General features: G+C 56.9%; 3 protein-coding genes across 13 annotated transcripts in view; 2 read left to right on the forward strand and 1 right to left on the reverse strand.

Moving 5' to 3' along the window:
• ACIN1 (apoptotic chromatin condensation inducer 1) overlaps positions 1 to 1039 on the forward strand; it is a 37110-nt gene extending 36071 nt beyond the window's left edge. For all 10 annotated transcript variants that reach the window (XM_055291793.1, XM_055291792.1, XM_063609413.1 and 7 more), the window contains one exon: positions 129 to 1039. In XM_055291793.1, coding sequence (XP_055147768.1) covers positions 129 to 455 — 327 coding nt within the window. In that variant the 3' untranslated portion in view covers positions 456 to 1039. The remainder of the gene's footprint in view (positions 1 to 128) is intronic.
• A 941-nt stretch (positions 1040 to 1980) lies between these two features.
• CDH24 (cadherin 24) lies at positions 1981 to 12624 on the forward strand. 2 transcript variants are annotated; one of them, XM_055291800.2, is made up of 14 exons: positions 1981 to 2236; positions 3775 to 4099; positions 4279 to 4573; positions 4765 to 4884; positions 4958 to 5125; positions 5303 to 5490; positions 5882 to 6135; positions 7022 to 7158; positions 7692 to 7805; positions 9850 to 9971; positions 10055 to 10166; positions 10418 to 10666; positions 11215 to 12230; positions 12317 to 12624. In XM_055291800.2, exons 2-13 carry the CDS (start codon positions 3899 to 3901, stop codon positions 11712 to 11714), a joined length of 2460 nt encoding a protein of 819 aa, XP_055147775.1. In that variant the 5' UTR covers positions 1981 to 2236; positions 3775 to 3898; the 3' UTR covers positions 11715 to 12230; positions 12317 to 12624. The 2 variants fall into 2 exon arrangements, with proteins under 2 accessions (XP_055147775.1, XP_055147776.1); XM_055291801.2 differs by lacking the exon at positions 7692 to 7805 and having other exon boundaries at positions 1982 to 2236.
• Positions 12625 to 16595: 3971 nt separating this feature from the next.
• On the reverse strand, positions 16596 to 17498 carry PSMB11 (proteasome subunit beta 11). Its single transcript, XM_055291826.1, has one exon. It carries the CDS (start codon positions 17496 to 17498, stop codon positions 16596 to 16598), a length of 903 nt encoding a protein of 300 aa, XP_055147801.1.
• Between the last annotated feature and the right edge of the window lie 1362 nt (positions 17499 to 18860).

Consider the following 18860-nt stretch of genomic DNA (forward strand, 5'->3'; position numbering starts at 1 on the left):
CTGAGCCCCCAACCCCTTCCTGCTTAACTGAAAAGCTGACCCTGAGCTAGGAGGCAGGGTCCAGGCACAAATGGAGGCTGTGACCAGGACTGAGCTGCTTACCCTCTGCCTTTCCTACCTGGCTACAGATCGTTCAGAAGGAGGCGGAGCGGGCCGAACGGGCCAAGGAGCGGGAGAAGCGGCGAAAGGAGCAAGAAGAAGAAGAGCAAAAGGAGCGGGAGAAGGAAGCCGAGCGGGAACGGAACCGACAGCTGGAGCGAGAGAAACGTCGGGAGCACAGTCGGGAGAGGGACAGGGAGAGAGAGAGAGAAAGGGAGCGGGACAGGGGGGACCGAGATCGGGATAGGGAAAGGGACCGAGAACGGGGCAGGGAAAGGGATCGCAGGGACACCAAGCGCCACAGCAGAAGCCGGAGTCGGAGCACACCTGTGCGGGACCGGGGTGGGCGCCGCTAGCTGGGAAAACACTAGAGCTGCAGGTACCAGCCACTCGGCCCCAGGGGGTTATGGCCACAGAGGGATAGGCACAGTCTCCACCACCCTGGAGCCAAAGGTCTTTCACATCACCTATCCCTACATACATACCAAATGGAAAAGTGGCCATCCTTTTCCCCCCAAACACACCCCCTTAACCTATCTCTTGGGACTTAGCCCAACCCTCACTCTCATTTCCCATTAAGTCTGAGAGGCAGAGCTAGGTTAGGCAAGGAGGTGGTTGGCCAGAGATGGGGAACAGCCAGGTGCCCTAGTCCTCTGATTTTTCCTCCATCCTGCTTACCACCTCCCTGGGTACTTACAGCCTTCTCTTGGGAACAGCTGGGGCCAGGACTGGGTCACCTATGAGCTGAATCAGCATCTCCTCCTGAGTCCCAGGGCCCCTGCAGTTCCCAGTCTCTTCTGTCCTGCAGCCCTTGCTTCTTTCCCACAGGTTCCACTTTATATCCACCTTTTCCTTTTGTTCAATTTTTATTTTTATTTTTTTTATTATTAAATGATGTGGTCTATGGAAAAAAAAAATAAAAATCTGACTTAGTTTTAAACTGTGTGAGTGGCTTTCGTTGGGCAGGTTAAGAAGCCACACTGTGGCTATCTGAGCGCGGATATCTGAGGATATCTGTAGCCTGAAGTAGGAGTTGCTCGCATTCCATGTGTTCCTTTAGGCTGACTGCTTCCTGCTTACTGAAACGAACTTCCCACCGTCTTTCATACCCTGCCTTGGCCCTGACCAACCCAAAGCTGTGGACCTTCCTCATTCGGGAAGGCCCCACTGGGAAATGCAGCAACCTGTGTCCGTGGCGGCACCCCAGCAGGGCTAGGAGGGTGGGTCTTCTGGTTCCCGGTCCTGTCACGGTTAAATTGGGGATTTGATCACCTGCCTGCCACCTTGGTACTTCCCACAACTACCACCAGGGGGCGGCAGCTCCTCGCTCTGTTGGCCCCTGTAACCGAGCTTCCCAAGAAGGGCTCCACTGCCCGCCTCCGCCCTCCCGCCGATGTCGTGCCTCTGTCCCCGACCCGCTCCCTGGGCCCGGGCCTCGGACTCTTTGGACCCTTCTGCCATCCTTAAGTGTCCCCCAGCTGACCTGCTACCGTGCTCTGCACGGGCTCTCAAAACGCCGCCACCTTGCAGCTGGGATTCCATCCACACCAGTCCCAAAAGCCAGCCGGGAACCGGGAGCCCGGAGCTCGGAGCCGGGTTTCTCTGCAGTGGGCTCCGAATTCCCTACCTCACCGCGCGCTCGCCCGTTTTCCGCTGCAGGCCGGGGGCTGGCAGCTTCGCGCTCCCGGGTGCACCCGCCCCGCCAGCTCTTCGGAAATGGCCTGGCGCCGTGGCCTGGACGTCCTCCCGCCCGAGTGCCCTGCCGGGCGCTGCGGGCCGGGTCCGGGAGGGGCGCCGCATCTGTATGCGCCCCGCAGTCCGGGAGCGCCAAGGGGGCGGACGCGCGGCACCGCCTCCAACCCCGCCCCCGCCCCCGCCGCGCGGGCCCGGCTGGCCGGGGAGGGTCGGAGGCTGGGCTCTCCTCTCCCGCGCCGCGCGGAGCTACCTCGCTCCTCCGCAGGCGGAGCCTCCTTCCCCCGCCCCCTCCGTCTCGCTCCCTTGTTCTCGCCGGGGCCGCTCAGACCTGCAGCGGAGCCGCGGCGCCCGCTCCAATCGGCTCGGGGCTGCGCCCCCGGGACCCGGCGACGGGGGCGGGCGGGGGCGCTCCCCGCCGGCCTGGGCCCCTCGGCAGTGCCAGGTAAGGGCGCCTGCTCCGGAGCAGGGGTCGGGAATCCGCGAGGGGCAGCAGGGGGCCCGCAGCCTGCGGGGGTCTTCGGAGGGGTGCGCTCCGTGGCTGGGAGCCTGCTGCCGGCTCCCTTCTCCCGCGCTCTGCCTCTTTCCATTCTCCCCTCGCACCTCTCCCTCTTTCTTCTCTCGATTTCTCTTCACCCTTCCTTCTCTGCCTGTTTGCCTTCCTTATCCCTTCCCTCTATCTCCCCAACCCTTCCCTCTCCCTCTTGTCCTTTTTCCATCTCCTCTCCCTCTTTGCCTTTTTCTTTCTCTACCTTTCTCCCCTTTCCTGTCTTTCTCTTTTCTCTTTCTTGCTCTCCTTTCCCTCCCTCTCCTCTCCCCTTCCCGCTATCCTGTTTCCCACTCCTCTATCCCCTTCCTTCTCGCCTCCTCATCCCGCCTTCTCTCTGGTCCCCAGCTTTCCTCCGGCTTCCCCCTTCCCTCGGGAGCAAAGGGACTGTCAGGTGTGTGTCTGCTCTGAGGGAGGAGGGGCAGAAGCCACAGCTACCTGAGGGGTCCTCCCCCCCGCCCCTAGGAGAAAGGAGAGCAGTGGGAAGGGTCTCCTCTCTAGCTCCCTTCCCGCGGCCCCTCCCTGCCTCCACCCCTCCTGTCTGCTCCTTCTCCCAGAATTAAGTTCCCGAGGCCTGGCTTGACACCCCCGAAGCTGAGGGCTGCCCCTGCCTGCCCGGAACTGCCCCGGGTGACCCGTTTCCAAGCCTGGCCCCTAAGACTCCTCTCTGCCTTCAGACACCCAGGCTGCTGCCCTGGTCTCATTCTGTCTCTTGCCACTGTTCTGTTTCTGTCTCTCATCCAGTCATTTCTCTGCCGGACAGTCCCTGAGTCAGTCCAGCTGTCAGTCATTATCTGTCTCTAGCCTCTGGGTGGGCCCCTCTCCCCGGTCACCTCCCCCTGTCCCCCACCCTGTATCCTCTTCCTTCAGCTCTGGCTCCCAACTCCTGTCTCATGAGCCCAGTCCCCCTTCAAGGACTGCACTGGCAGCGTGGGCTGGAGACAGGGCCTGGAGAGGTGGGGCTCCCCCTTGTGGGGAGGGACTTTCACAGACTCTCAGCCCTGCCTGAGGCTGCACTCCTTGTCATCTCATGCTGACCCTAGACACCTTAAGGCCACACCTCCATGAATCCCAACTCCGTAATTTTAAGCCCTTTCTCTGGTAGCCCCGCCTCCTCCAATACCTGGCTACATGCCCAACCTGGGAGGACAGAGACCAGATTTGGGATTCCAAGCCCTCCCAGCATCCCCTCTCCTGTGTTCCTCCCCAGTTCTCTACTCAGAGTTGACTGACCAGAGATTTATCAGCTTGGAGGGCTGGAGGGGAATACATGCAGAGCCTGGGTGGAGGAAGGATCAGCCTCTCTGCTCTCTGTCTTAGTCTGAGTTCTGGGCAGTGGAGTGTCTGGTTCCTTGGAGGTCTCGTCTTCAGCATCTAATTTTGCGGGCAGGAGGGTTAGGGGTTTCCTTGAGCCTGAGCAGCTGCTTGTCCTGCAGGTGTGGATCCATGGGGTAGCCTCAACGCATCTGCCCCTCCACCCCAGCCAGCTCATGGGCCACGTGGCCTGGCCCAGCCTCAGCACCCAGGGCCAGTGAACAGAGCCCTGGCTGGAGTCCAAACATGTGGGGCCTGGTGAGGCTCCTGCTGGCGTGGCTGGGTGGCTGGGGCTGCATGGGGCGTCTGGCAGCCCCAGCCCGGGCCTGGGCAGGGTCCCGGGGACACCCAGGGCCTGCTCTGCTGCGGACTCGAAGGAGCTGGGTCTGGAACCAGTTCTTTGTCATTGAGGAATATGCTGGTCCAGAGCCTGTCCTCATTGGCAAGGTAAGGATGACCCCTCCCATGTCTACTCTGACACCAGGCCCTTAGGCCCTGCCCTGCAACTTCATCACTTCTGCAATGACCTTGGTCCCTCAGGACTCCCAACGCTCTACCCAAACCTAGACTCTTTAACCCTGTCTCTGTACTTGGAGCCCTCTGCCATCTTTTCCTGACCCCTGCAGCTGCACTCGGATGTTGACCGGGGAGAGGGCCGCACCAAGTACCTGTTGACCGGGGAGGGGGCAGGCACCGTATTTGTGATTGATGAGGCCACAGGCAATATTCATGTTACCAAGAGCCTTGACCGGGAGGAAAAGGCACAATATGTGCTACTGGCCCAAGCCGTGGACCGAGCCTCCAACCGGCCCCTGGAGCCCCCATCAGAGTTCATCATCAAAGTGCAAGACATCAACGACAATCCACCCGTTTTTCCCCTTGGGCCCTACCATGCCACCGTGCCCGAGATGTCCAACGTCGGTGAGCACCCCAGCTCTGAATGCCCCAGTTCCCATCTTCTGGAGCTCTCTCACCTCTCCTTCCCTTCTTGTTGTCTGCCCCAGAACCTGCCCCCTTCAATTCAGCCTCCCTCATATCTGCATCCCCCCCATCGGCTGTTCTTCCCCATCCTGCCCTGCTGCTGCTGAATGGGGTGCTGGCATCCCCCACAGGGACATCAGTGATCCAGGTGACTGCTCATGATGCTGATGACCCCAGCTATGGGAACAGTGCCAAGCTGGTGTACACTGTTCTGGATGGACTGCCTTTCTTCTCTGTGGACCCCCAGACTGGTGAGGATGGAGCTTGGGAGCCCGGTGGGGCAGCCAAGGGGACAGACACCCTCTGACCAGCATCTCTCCCTAGGAGTGGTGCGTACAGCCATCCCCAACATGGACCGGGAGACACAGGAGGAGTTCTTGGTGGTGATCCAGGCCAAGGACATGGGCGGCCACATGGGGGGGCTGTCAGGCAGCACTACGGTGACTGTCACGCTCAGCGATGTCAACGACAACCCCCCCAAGTTCCCACAGAGTAAGGGGCCATTGCTGCCACCTGAGCCATCCTTTGATCACCCCACCCCTACAGTGTCTGGAGAAACCTTCCCTCCTCGTCTCCTCCCCAGCCAGACCCTGGGAGAAGAAAGTGCTGTGGGGAGGGAGGAGGGCTGGGGACCTCTCTAAAAAGGTGTCTCCCCTCTGTCACCCCAAGGCCTATACCAGTTCTCCGTGGTGGAGACAGCTGGACCTGGCACGCTGGTGGGCCGGCTCCGGGCCCAGGACCCAGACCTGGGGGACAACGCCCTGATGGCATACAGCATCCTGGATGGGGAAGGGTCTGAGGCCTTCAGCATCAGCACAGACCCCCAGGGTCGAGACGGGCTTCTCACTGTCCGCAAGGTTAGCCTCCTGCCTGTTAATGCTTTCTCTTAGACCTGCCTCCTGCCGACCCACAGGGCACATATTTAACTGTTCTTCTAGAACAGACTCAGGATCTCTCTGTTGGAGCTTAGAGATCATGGTCACCTCCTCATCTTTCAGATGAGGCCCTGGGGCTTAGAAAGAAGAAGTGATAACAAGTCTATGATGCAGCTAGGGGCAGACCTAGAGTTACTAAGTAATCTGCTGTGCATCCTGACCACCAAGGCCACTGTCCCTCCAGTGCCACCTCTCCTTACATGAGGACTGAGCACTGCATGCATGTGAGGAGGGGACTTGTCACCTTCCAAGAGCCTGGGACCTGCCCTGGTTTCCACGTGCCTCGCTTTTCCTCTCTCTCCCCTCACCATAGCCCCTAGACTTCGAGAGCCGGCGCTCCTACTCCTTCCGTGTCGAGGCCACCAACACACTCATTGACCCGGCCTATCTGCGGCGAGGGCCCTTCAAGGATGTGGCCTCTGTGCATGTGGCGGTGCAAGATGCCCCAGAGCCACCTGCCTTCACCCAGGCTGCCTACCACCTGACAGTGCCTGAGAACAAGGCCCCGGGGACCCTGGTAGGCCAGATCTCAGCAGCTGACCTGGACTCCCCTGCCAGCCCAATCAGGTAGGTGAGCTGGGGTGTGGGCTGGGGAGCCAGATGGCAGGCTGTTCCCACCCAGAGAATGAGTAAATGTGCCCCCTACCTTATGGCAAATCACTCATATCCCAGCAAAAGCCTCCCTCCCTGCAGCTGAGCTTGCTGGTCTACAGGCCTGGGTGCCAGGGCAGAGCCGGAAGGCCTGGCGGACCACTCCTTAACCGTCTGTCCACCCCTCTGGGTAGATGATGGTGGCCCCTCCCAGTGGCAGTGCAAGCAGATGTAGTCTCATTTGATAAGTGGATCTCTATTGATCATTCCCAAAGTGCTTCACAGTTTACCCCCTTGCTGACATTAAATTCTCACAGCAGCCCTATGAAATGGGTGTTCTCATCACCACTTGTTTTAGAAACCAGCCATAAGTGGTCACACAGTTGGTAAGTGGCAGAACAGCCACTCTTTCCCCCTCCCCGGCCAGCATCCCTGTCACAGCTCTGTGAAGGAGGTACTGGTGTCATTCCCATTTTTCAGTTGAGTAAACAGAGGTTAAATGATTTGCCATAAGTCACATAGCCAGTCCAAGGCAGAGCAGGGCTGAAACACAGGTCCCTGTGTTCTCAGAACAGGGCCCAGAAGTCTGACAGTCAAGGTCTGTTTATCCCGCTTCTACTCCGTTCTGTATCTTCCCCGCGCCCCCCCCCCATGAAACCCAATGGCCCTGAGTCTTAACAGGTATTTAATGGTGATCCCCCAGGGATATATGCCTTTTAAGCGGACTCCAACCTGAATTATGGCTCTGCCCAGAGGAGTCATGAGGTCTGACAAGGTGAACAGAGGGAAGAAAGAAGAGAGGGGGTGGAACAAGCTGTGGTCCCGCCCCAGATCAGCCCCAGCGTGTCTCTCCCTTCCCCAGATACTCCATCCTCCCCCACTCAGATCCGGAGCGTTGCTTCTCTATCCAGCCCGAAGCAGGCACCATCCATACAGCAGCACCCCTGGACCGCGAGGCTCGTGTCTGGCACAACCTCACTGTGCTGGCTACAGAGCTCGGTGAGGAGTCCAGGGCCCACAAGGCGGCAGCAGCCTCCTGGCCAAGGGGCTGTCCCTGGGTGTGGGGGTGGAGAAGGGTGCTAACTGCCATCATACCCTCACCAGCGTGCGGCCACTGAGTCCTAGCCTGGATCCGAGTCCTAGCCTGGATCCGAGTCCTAGCCTGGATCCGGGTCCTAGCCTGGATCCGAGTCCTAGCCTGGATCCGGGTCCTAGCCTGGATCCGAATCCTAGCCTGGATCCGAGTCCTAGCCTGGATCCGGGTCCTAGCCTGGATCCGAGTCCTAGCCTGGATCCGGGTCCTAGCCTGGATCCGGGTCCTAGCCTGGATCCTTGCTGCCAGGCAGGGCAGGCCTCCTGGTCTCCTAGTCCCCTAGGCTGGGCTGGGTGGGCACAGTGGGTGTGCCTGAGCATTCTTGTGACCCTCAGTTCATTCCCTTACCTGACTCGCCCCAACCCAGAAATAAACTAGACCTTACATAGCCCCCAACCTGTGTACTGACAGACCCCATCCTGCCCACTCTCTGCTTCAGGCTGGAGCTGGGGGCCAGAAAGGGGCTGGGTACCTCCTCTGATTGCTAAGTGGAGTGCACCAGCAGCCCCACCCCAGAGAAGCCCTGTTGGAAGCCCTGTGGGAATCCCCCAAGGTAGGGGAGTGGACACCCATAAGGAAGGGGAGGAGTGCCAGCTCCCTATGCGGTCTCCCCCGTCAGTCAGGCCAGCAGCGGGTTCAGCTGCCTCTGGGCAGCCCTAGCCCATACAGACAGGGAGACCTCCCTCCCCTTCTTCTGTGAATAGTCCCTTATACCCCTGCTTATGCCTCAGGGACTCCTCCACCCTTTTGTCTTCATACTGCATATGAAAACTGCCCTTGTATATGTGGATATCTGAATGTGTCAGTGAAGGGCTATATGAATGTGTACATGCGGGTATGTTCCCAGCCATGTGTATAATTCCAAATGTGGGGAAAGTATGTAGATATACACACATATATATTTGTGGGTATATCTCTGTAATGGATATATATGTGTTTACAGTTGAGTGTACAGAATTATATTTATATTAATTATGCATATGTGTGATTGATATATATAGTGGTATGCACATGTAGCTGTTTGTATGTGTTTTGTGTATGTGGGTATTTGTGGACAGATAATTTATTACTTATTGTGTATCGGGCACTATCCATCTTCAAAATGGATTCATTCATTTAATCATCACCACAACTTTATGAGGGAAGTATGATTATTTCCCCATTTTTAAACAAGGAAACTCAGGCAAAGAGAAGTTAAGTAACTTCCCAAGGTCACATAAAGATTAAGTGGTGGAGCCGTGAGACCCAGTCAGTGTGCAGAGTCTGAGCTATTGTCCCCACCGTACTGCCTCTCAAATGTGTTTAATGCTATGTGTCTAGGTTTATGTCTCTATACATGCAACTGTGTGCATAGTAGATATGCACAGATACTACCTGGCAGTGCACATGTTATCTGTTAGTGCATGGATGTCTGTGTGGATGGCTGTGTGTGTGTGTCCGTGTACACACTATGTTTTTGGCTGCTTGTATATACATAGCTTTGTGTGTGTGTGTGTGTTTCTTGTCACTGTCTTCTCATTCTCCTGCCAAATCCTGCTCCTACCCCCACCCAGACATCAACTAGCAGCGCTGGGCCCTTACTGCAGGGAAGAAGTAGACCCCCTCCCCATCCTGTCCCTGGGGTATCCCAATCCTTTTAGCCAGGCGATCCACTCAGCCTCCCCTGCCCATGCTGCATCCTCAGCCCCTTTCATCAGGCCTAGTCAGTTATCTCTCTGTCTAGGGGAAAGACTAAAGGAATTGGGAGACCCAGCCTAAGAGAGGTGACAGGGAGACACACTTTGCATTCTCTCTTGGAGGCACTGGCAGTGAGAAGCAAGGTAGGGTAGTGGTAGGGAGTCACCTGATGAAGGGATGGGTAAAGATGGGGCCTGTGTCTGGCTGTGGTACCCAGGCTGGCCTGGGCTTTGCACCCTGTAGATCATACAGCTCCTTCCTACCCAAGGTCAACTCTAAGTGATGCTTATTGCTGTACTACAGCCTCCCAGACCTCTGATGGGATGTGTGTGTGTGTGTGTGTGTGTGTGTGTGTGTGTGTGTGTGTGTGGTGTGTATATCTGTCTGTCCACCCCACTGGTGCTGTGCATGGCCTGTATGCATGAAAATGCATTCTATGGGCACTGGGTGTTGTCGGGGGATGTGGCACTACATTCACTATGCATATCAAACATCTGCTTCATGTACATTGCATTTGTTTTAAATGTTGAGTGTACATTGGATATATGGTATGAATGTGATTTGTATATTCATGGCTGTTGTCTGCATGCAACTTGTATGCACCTTCTATCTATCTTTCATTTATGCTGCATGTGCCCTGCATGTGGGTTATTGTATATGTGTATCATGGGTGCGGCATTCCTGTTGAATGTCTATTGTGTATTGCACATATCTTGGGTACTACATGAATATTGTATGCACTTGGTATTGTTCCATTCGTTCTACAACATTGTTTTCTACTTGTACGTTACATGCATATTTCATGTGTTTCCTGTGCATGCTATATGCCGCATGTGGCATCCATGCCCATGCACCACATATGTTACGTGTAAACTGTGTGGTGTGTGTGTGGCGTGTATGTTTTGGTGTTCTGCCTTCAGACAGTTCTGCACAGGCCTCGCGCGTGCAAGTGGCCATCCAGACCCTGGATGAGAATGACAATGCTCCCCAGCTGGCTGAGCCCTACGATACTTTTGTGTGTGACTCTGCAGCTCCTGGCCAGGTGAGCAACTGAGGCAGAGGGGTTGGGACATCCAGGCCTCCAGCAGCCCACTCCATACAAGGCCTCTCTCTTCTTCCTCCCAGCTGATTCAGGTCATCCGGGCCCTGGACAGAGATGAAGTTGGCAACAGTAGCTATGTCTCCTTTCAAGGTCCTCTGGGCCCTGATGCCAACTTTACTGTCCGGGACAACCGAGGTGGGTGGCCTCCTACAGCCATGTCCATACCTGCCTCTGTCCCCCTCTCCTCCTCCTCCACCCCTAGCCCAGCCTGCCTGACCTCTGCCCCACCTGCCTGGGCCTTCTACCCAACAGAAGATGGGTGTGGACTTATACTCATTCATTGGCTCTTTGTAAACCATCCCTATGGGAAGCTGGCTCTATGGGCTGGACCAACCCTACCTGGAAGGTGTCCCAGAAGATACCTCAACACCTTCCCTCTCCCACAGATGGCTCCGCCAGCCTGCTGCTGCCCTCCCGCCCTGCTCCACCCCGCCATGCCCCCTACTTGGTTCCCATAGAACTGTGGGACTGGGGGCAGCCAGCGCTGAGCAGCACTGCCACAGTGACTGTTAGTGTGTGCCGCTGCCAGCCTGACGGCTCTGTGGCATCCTGCTGGCCTGAGGCTCACCTCTCAGCTGCTGGGCTCGGCACCGGCGCCCTGCTTGCCATCATCACCTGTGTGGGTGCCCTGCTTGGTGAGTCAGGCCACAGTGGGACATAGCTGTGCGATCTGGGCCTGCAGGGGTGTGGAGAAGAACCAGGCCTCTGGACATAGGGAAATCCACCTTGGGGCTTGAACGACCCTCATACCTGGATTTTCCCACCACCTGATGCATCCAAGAGAAAAGCTCTGGCCTCTATCCGTGACCTGCCAATCCATAATGACAATGACAAGCCATAACAATGGTTTATTGAGCCCCCTACTCTGTGCCAAGTATAGTGCTGGGCACATCACTTGTGATATTTCATTTTATTATGTCAACAACCCTTAGAAGTAAATATATTTTCCCTATTCTCCACATAAGTAATCTAAGGGGCAAATTGAGGCTTCAGAGAAGTCTAGCAACTTCCCGTGGTCACATAGCGAGTAAGGGCTGAAGTCAGGATTCAATGCAAGGTTTGCTAGATGTCAGCCCCTAGGCACAGGGCTTCTGTCACCTGATGGGTCAGCCTTTCACATGGAGACAGGCCGCCCGCTCCCGGCCCTGCTGGCTCAGGGCCTGTGTGCGCGTCTCTCGCGCAGCCCTGGTGGTGCTCTTCGTGGCCCTGCGGCGGCAGAAGCAAGAAGCATTGATGGTACTGGAGGAGGAGGACGTCCGAGAGAACATCATCACCTACGACGACGAGGGCGGCGGCGAGGAGGACACCGAGGCCTTCGACATCACGGCCCTGCAGAACCCGGACGGGGCGGCCCCCCCGGCGCCCGGCCCTCCCGCGCGCCGAGACGTGCTGCCCCGAGCCCGGGTGTCGCGCCAGCCCAGACCCCCCGGCCCCGCCGACGTGGCGCAGCTCCTGGCGCTGCGGCTCCGCGAGGCGGACGAGGACCCCAGCGTACCCCCGTACGACTCGGTGCAGGTGTACGGCTACGAGGGCCGGGGCTCCTCTTGCGGCTCCCTCAGCTCCCTGGGCTCCGGCAGCGAAGCCGGCGGCGCCCCCGGCCCCGCGGAGCCGCTGGACGACTGGGGTCCGCTCTTCCGCACCCTGGCCGAGCTGTATGGGGCCAAGGAGCCCCCGGCCCCCTGAGCGCCCGGGCTGGCCCGGCCCACCGCTGGGGGCAGCGGGCACAGGCTCTCTGAGTGAGCCCCACGGGGTCCAGGCGGGCGGCAGCAGCCCAGGGGCCCCAGGCCTCCTCCCCGTCCCTGTGTCCCTCCTTGCTTCCCCGGGGCACCCTCGCTCTCACCGCCCTCCTCCTGAGTCGGTCTGTGTGTCTCTCTCCAGGAATCTTTGTCTCTATCTGTGACACGCTCCTCTGTCCCGGCCTGGGTTTTCTGCCCTGGCCCTGACCCTGCGATCTCTCACTGTGATTCCTCTCCTTCCTCCGTGGCGTTTTGTCTCTGCAGTTCTGAAGCTCACACATAGTCTCCCTGCGTCTCCCTTGCCCATACACATGCTCTGTGTCTGTCTCCTGCCCACATCTCCCTTCCTTCTCTCTGGGTCCCTGTGACTGGCTTTTTGTTTTTTTTCTGTTGTCCATCCCAAAATCAAGAGAAACTTCCAGCCACTGCTGCCCACCCTCCTGCAGGGGATGTTGTGCCCCAGGTCAGTGCCTCTAGACTGTGGGGCAAGGCGGTGGATGAAGGCTCCCACTCCCCACTGCCTCTAACCTGGCTCCCCTGTCCTTACAGACCTGCCTGCATGGTTCCATCCATCACTCATGGCCTCAGCCTCATCCTGGCTCCACTGGCCTCCAGCTGAGAGAGGGAACCAGCCTGCCTCCCAGGGCAAGAGCTCCAGCCTCCCGTGTGGCCGCCTCCCTGGAGCTCTGCCCAGCTGTCAGCTTTCCCTGGGCATCCCAGCCCTGGGCATTGTCTTGTGTACTTCCTGAGGGAGTAGGGAAAGGAAAGGGGGAGGCGGCTGGGGAAGGGGAAAGAGGGAGGAAGGGGAGGGGCCTCCATCTCTAATTTCATAATAAACAAACACTTTATTTTGTAAAGCTGGAGCTCTGCTTCTGTTTTTGCACTCAGGTTTCTATACAAAGCTTCATCGTCCCAAAGGATGGGAGGAGAGGCCTAGCCTATTGCCTCCCAGTTCATTCTCCTTTCTCCTTGGAGGAAAATACACTTCACCTCCTTCTAGATAGGGGAGGACTTGGGTTAATTCCATGAGGGAGTAAGGAGATGATGACTCTGCCCCATTCTCACCACCAACTTCCTGGATTCTCTGTTGGTCTCAAGCTGTCCAAGAAAATTAAGATACAAGGATTCAGCCAGGCGCAGTGGCTCACGCCTGTAAATCCAGCAGTTTGGGAGGCTGAGGCAGGTGGATCACTTGAGGTCAGGAGTTCGAGACCAGCCTGGCCAATGGTAGAAACCCCATCTCTACTAAAAATACAAAAAATTAGCGGGGCATGGTGGCGCATGTCTGTAATCCCAGCTACTCAGGAGGCCGAGGCAGGAGAATCACTTGAATCTGGGAGGTAGAGGTTGCGGTGAGCCAAGATCGCGCCACTGCACTCCAGCCTGGGCGATAGAGCGAGACTGTCTCAAAAAAAAAAAAGATATGGGGATTGGTCAGAGGGCAAGGTGGGCAGGAGAAGTAGAGGGTGAAGTGTGAGAGCTGCTGAGAAGAGGGCAGGAGGGATAAAAGACTAAGAAAGGAAGGGGGATTCTGGACTAGGAAAATAATGGGGGTGGCAGGCAGCAGCGGGGGCAAACCAGCCTTTCCTGGGGCTCGTAGTGCCAAGTGGGGAAAGGGTGGAACAGAGTGAGACAGTCACATTGAATCTGGGCCCGCTGCTCCCACCTTTAAGTCTCCCCTAGGCCATGGTCTTAGTCTTTGCAGAACACAAAGGAGGAGGGAGAGGACCAGGGAGGCAGGCTGTTGACAGACAAGCAGTCAACTAGGTGGGAGCTGAGCCAGAACTGCAATTATCTCCCAATGTCCAGAGAAGGGGTCCACCCAGGAACCAGCATGAGAGCCCAGGCCTCTCAACTCCAGGGATCCAGAGGCACACACAGGTAGGCGAGGCAGGATAGGTCCTTGTGACTCCCCCTTCGTGTGGGGTACTGGCAGCTGGGGAAAGCTGCTTCAATGTGAACATACCTTCCCTCACACCTTCCCCACCTGCTTGATAAGGATAAGCAGGAGGTGGGAGAACAAGGCCCCTCCCTCCGGTGCTGGAGTTCAGGTCATTTACTCTGCTGAAGGCTGGAAGCCTGGACCTCTGACAGTCCAACGGCTTGTGCAAGAGCGGGCTATCCCCCCGACCTCTCCAGAGACTGTGAGGAGGTAGGCACCCCAAGCAGCGCATCAGAGGGACAAGGTCTTCTGGTTCGGGGCAGGAAGGGCAAGATCTCTGCCCCTTTGGTCTCACCATGATGTCTGTATCGAGCCTTCAGGAATTAGTAGAGAAATGGGGGAAATGACTCATGGTCTGCTCTTAGACAGTGTGGGGTGCATTGGAATGGGATGTTGGCCTTTGTCTGCCCAGCCATCCCTAAGACTCTCCTAAGGTCCTCCCCCAAACTCATTAAAAACATAGAGGAAAATAATAGGGCAGAGAGAACCAGACTTGTCAGCAAGACCCATGGGCTCATCTCTAGCCTCAACTACCTCATCCTCTGGAGGGACAGGACCTGTCAAAGGGAGTGAAGATGGGACTACGGAAGAAAAAGACAGGAGGGTCCCCCCACCCCCAGTTCTGCCCTCTTGGTCTGAGTTCAATTCTCCTGCTCCAGTTTGGGAATGGGGGTGAGGCTCCAAGCATCTCAGGGGGAGACAGCTGCATGCAATTCACAGCCCACCTTTGGCTGCACTCAGGTGGCAATCCCAGGCCCCAGGCCACCCCTCCCTGCTTGTCTTTTCTCACTTCCTGAGAGGCTCAGGATAGGGCTGGGAGGATGAGGAAGTAGAGAACTGCTGGCATGAGCCTGTCCCCCACCTCCTCTCTACTCTGGAGCACTCCCCAAAAGAAGTGACAAGGCCTGGCAGTCTTCCCGCTGAGAAGCTGATCTCCTTATTCAGGTGTTGCTCTTTCTCTTTCAGTCTGTTTCTTGTCTCTGCACACAGGAACTGCACACGCATCGCCTGCCACACTCATGTGTGAAACCCATCCTGTATCACTCACCTACACCTGGACACAGAACTACATACACCTGTGGACATGAATATGCACCCTCTTATGCCGAGTCAAACACCTGAACGCCCTGCAAAAGCTGCCCCTCCTCACGTGCTTCCTCCAGGACTAGGCCTCTGGGATCCCTGCCTCCCAGTTAGCAGTCCCAGAGTCCCACATCTCCTCCCCTGAGGCTGGGGAGTGAGCAAGGGGTGAAGAAGGGTGACTGCAGAGGCCACTGGCCAGATTCCTTGAGCCTGGCTTGAAGGCCAGTCCCCCCATACCTGACACCTTTCTGTGGTGTCCACCACAATTCCTCCCCACTGTGTCCTTTCTGGGGTTTTCCCTTCTGGAGCCCCCTGACCTTTCCTCCCCCATCCCCAGTCACCTGCTCTGCACCAGAGTCTGGAGGTCTGTCTGCCCAGCTCCTGCCTGGAGGAATGCTTAATCTGGGGTGTAAGATTAAGGCTCAGGCCTAGACTGGAGCCAGGGATGAGGGATGTCCAGGAGGGAAGGCAGGCGGCTGTTATTCTTGGGACTGGAAGCTTTAGGATTGGATGTGAGGAAAGCAACTTCAGCACCCTTCCTTCAGGCCCTGTCTCGTAGGTTAACAGTGCTTTCTGTCTCATTTGGCCGGGGGACAGCAGGGCAGTGGCCCTCCTGGAGGTGTTAGTCTGGATCTTCAAGTCTGGGCTTCTGGGGGAGTGGGAGCGGGGACAGGAGGGGCAGGAGAGGATGTGCTAGCCAGACAGTTCCCACTGGCACAGCCACCTCCCTCATGTCTTCATTCTCCAGAGGGAGCATCAGGAAGGAGGGGCTGGAAAGAAGGCAAAGGGAAGAAAGGAGGAGGGGAAGTCTGGCAGCAGCACCACTAGGCCCAGAAAGCTGGAGAGCAAGGGTGGGCTGTGGGGGATGGCTCCAGGCCTGGAAGATAAAGCCACATGAGCCTGTGCAGGCGGCAGCTGCTCTGAGCTCACAACCTCCAGGCTCTCAGGGTTCATTCAACCCTGGCCAGCAGGCAAGGGCTTGGCCTAGCTACTTTCTCCCTCCGCATCCCTCTCCGGAAGCCTGCAGGGAAGAGAGGAAAGGCAGGGCAGAGGGCCTGGGAGGGAGAGCTGTGCTGAAAGAGCATGGACCCTGGAGGAGAAGGCCTGGATCTAAGTCTCATCCCTGCCACTTACTGTGTGACCCTGGCAAGTCACATAACCCTTTGAACCTGATTCCTCTTGTGTAAAGTGAGACTCATTTTTACCTCAAAGGGTTGTCATGAGAACTGCATTCAGTAAAGGAATAATCATTCTAGTCATTACAGTCAAGTCAGAGAAGGAGAGCAGATAAGACAAGCCCATCACCATCCAAAGAGTGTCTATCACTACACCTTGTTCTGAGAGAGGCTGCTGCCTTCCTGAGTGCCCCATCTTACCACTCTGACAAAAGTGATCAGGAGAAAGAGACAAAGACGCTGAAGCTGAGACACATAGAGGAACGAAACTAAGAGAAACTGGGGATGAAATGATGGAAAAAAGCAGAGAAGATGGCAAGAAAAGAGGGTCTAGCACCTAGCATGCATCTGGCATGCAGTAGGCACACTGCAAGTGTTGACTGAAAGACAGACTTGGTGCCAAGAAGGAGGCTGGACCAATCCATTGGGAGTCAATAGGAACTTGTTGGGCAGAGCCATAATAGCTCTGGGAGTCATGAAAGGACGGAGACTTGCAATAAATGAAGCCAGCAACCCATACAGGCTAGAGTCAGATGCTGTGAGGCTGCTGCCAGGGAGACCCTCCCCCTGCTGCCCATCCTCCCACCCGCCCCCCAGGCCTACACCACCCCCAACCAAGTCCTGCTTCTCACACTGTCTCAGTCCCTGCTGGCATCCCGGAGTCTCCTGGTATCATCTCCCCTGGCCCCACAGAGAGCTCTCTATCTTCTGCAGCTCTGTAGGCAGTGGCAGGCTCAGGATGGGCATGGCTGGCATCCTCCTCTGGCTCTGGCTCCAGGAGCTTCTGTAACTCCATGTACAGCACACAGGCATCACTGCGTGACACCTGCTCCCATCCACTCTCCCGCACGTGGAAAAGGTCTACAGAGCCCCCTGAATAGGCATCACGGTGGGTGGCGTGGGCCACGGCGCAGCGAGCCAGGGCGTAGGCTTCCTGGGTGCTCATGTCGTAGCGATAGCCACGGTCTAGCACACCGTAGGCATAGGGAGATCCAGAGCCCACAGAGAAGATGTCCCCCTGCAGGCGGGTGCCATCGCTATAGACGTAGAAGAGCTCAGGGCCAGAGCAGTCCCAGCCGCACAGGGCAGTGGCCACACAGAGATCCAGTCCCCGGTATCGAGACATCATGGCTGACAAGAGCTTGGCAGCACTGGCCACACTGGGCAGCTGACCCTCCCTCAGTTCCCGAAGCCGCAGCTCCCGCTGTAATACCCGATACCAGGTAGCACAGTCGGCGGAGGTGCCAGAGGTGGTACCCAGGAGGTGCTGGTGCACAGGGATGACCTTGCATGAGGCTGGACACGCCACATAGCTGCCACAGGAGGAACGGGTGTCAGCTGCAGCAATGACTCCATGACGGAAGCGGAAGGCCAGGGTGGTAGTGCCATGGGCCAGTCTGGGGCCATGGATCTGCAGGAAGGTTTGAGGGTCACAGCCCCGGGGCACAGCCCAGCCGCCAGGCCGAGGCAGGTGAGGTGATGGTCCCTGAGTGTCAGGGGACTGCCACTTGCACACATCCTGCAGAGCCATCCCTGGGGCTTAATGAAGTTTGGAAGAAGCAAGCCAGGAATTTGTGGCTGGGGTCTGGTGGGGTAGGAGGGACGCTATAGAGAAGCTGGGCCACAGCCAGAACTGGCCAGGAAGGCGTGTGAGCTGACGCTTCATTTCTCCTCAACCCCCAATTCAGGCTCTGGGATTGGCTGATGGAGCAGCCCCCTTCATCTCAGAGGACAGCTGAAAGGAGACAGGATGAGGGCTGTAGAGTCTCCAGCACCAGGAAGACGCTGCCTTCACAGTCAGACCTTCACCTTCTGCTGCCCATGACGCATCTGAGAGTCACCCAAGGAGTCTCCTGTCTGTCATCCTCCAACTATCTGGAGTTGGGTGGGGGGCTGGGGTAATGCAAAGAAAAGTGGGCACAAATGGACGGAGCAGGGCTGGGCTCTTTGTTTCTCCCATGAGGGGCACTGGGCATGTAGAGACAAATAAGGCCCTGTCCCTGGCCTGAGAGGGCTCCCAGCCTAGGACAAGGTAAAGACAATTCAGTGGACTGATGTGGTCAGAATAGAGTGCTGTAACCCCACTGAGGCAGGAGACCTTGGTGCTGGGGACTCCCTTCAGAGATATGGGAGCAAGGAACTCAGCTCATACTTCAAACTCAAGGGAAAGATGGGGAAAGAAAAATGGACTGAGGCTGGGCGCGGTGGATCACACCAGTAATCTCAGCACTTTCAGAGACCAAGGCAGGTGGATGGCTTAAGCCCAAGAGTTCGAGACCACCCTGGGTAACATATCAAGACCCCCATCTCTACAAAATATATAAAAATTAGCCTGGGACGGGCACAGAGGCCCACGCCTCCCAGCACTTTGGGAGGCCAAGGTGGGTGGATCATGAGGTCAGGAGTTCGAGACCAGCCTGGCCAATATGGTGAAACCCCATCTCTACTAAAAATACAAATAAACAAAAATTAGCTGGGTGTGGTGATGTGTGCTTGTAGTCCCAGCTGGTCGGGAGGCTGAGGCAGGAGAATCGCTTGAACCCAGAAGGCGGAGGTTGCAGTGAGCCGAGATGGCGCCACTGCACTCCAGCCTGGGTGACAGAGCGAGACTCCATCTCAAAAAAAAAAAAAAAAATTAGCCAAGCATGGTGGCACATGCCTGTAGTCCCAGCTACTCAGGAAGCTGAGGTGAGAGGATCACCTGAGCCCAAGAGGTCAAGGCTGCAGTGAGCTGTGATTGTGCCACTGCACTCCTGCCTGGGCAACACGGTGACACTCTGTCTCAATAAAAAATAAAGAAAGGAAAATTTAAAAAAATATATAAATAAAAAAGGTCGTGCATGGTGGCTCATGCCTGTAATCCCAGCACTTTGGGAAGCAGAGGAGGGTGGAT

Source organism: Symphalangus syndactylus, chromosome 9 (assembly GCF_028878055.3).
Source record: "Symphalangus syndactylus isolate Jambi chromosome 9, NHGRI_mSymSyn1-v2.1_pri, whole genome shotgun sequence".
Taxonomy (NCBI): domain Eukaryota; kingdom Metazoa; phylum Chordata; class Mammalia; order Primates; family Hylobatidae; genus Symphalangus; species Symphalangus syndactylus.

Coding starts and splice junctions, on each gene's coding strand:
- CDH24 (XM_055291800.2), top strand. CDS start 3,899: ATGTGGGGCCTGGTGAGGCTCCTGCTGGCGTGGCTGGGTGGCTGGGGC. Junction 5,491..5,881: donor GGCTTCTCACTGTCCGCAAG/GTTAGCCTCCTG, acceptor CCCTCACCATAG/CCCCTAGACTTCGAGAGCCG. Junction 7,806..9,849: donor CCCTGTGGGAATCCCCCAAG/GTAGGGGAGTGG, acceptor TTCTGCCTTCAG/ACAGTTCTGCACAGGCCTCG.
- PSMB11 (XM_055291826.1), bottom strand. CDS start 17,498: ATGGCTCTGCAGGATGTGTGCAAGTGGCAGTCCCCTGACACTCAGGGA.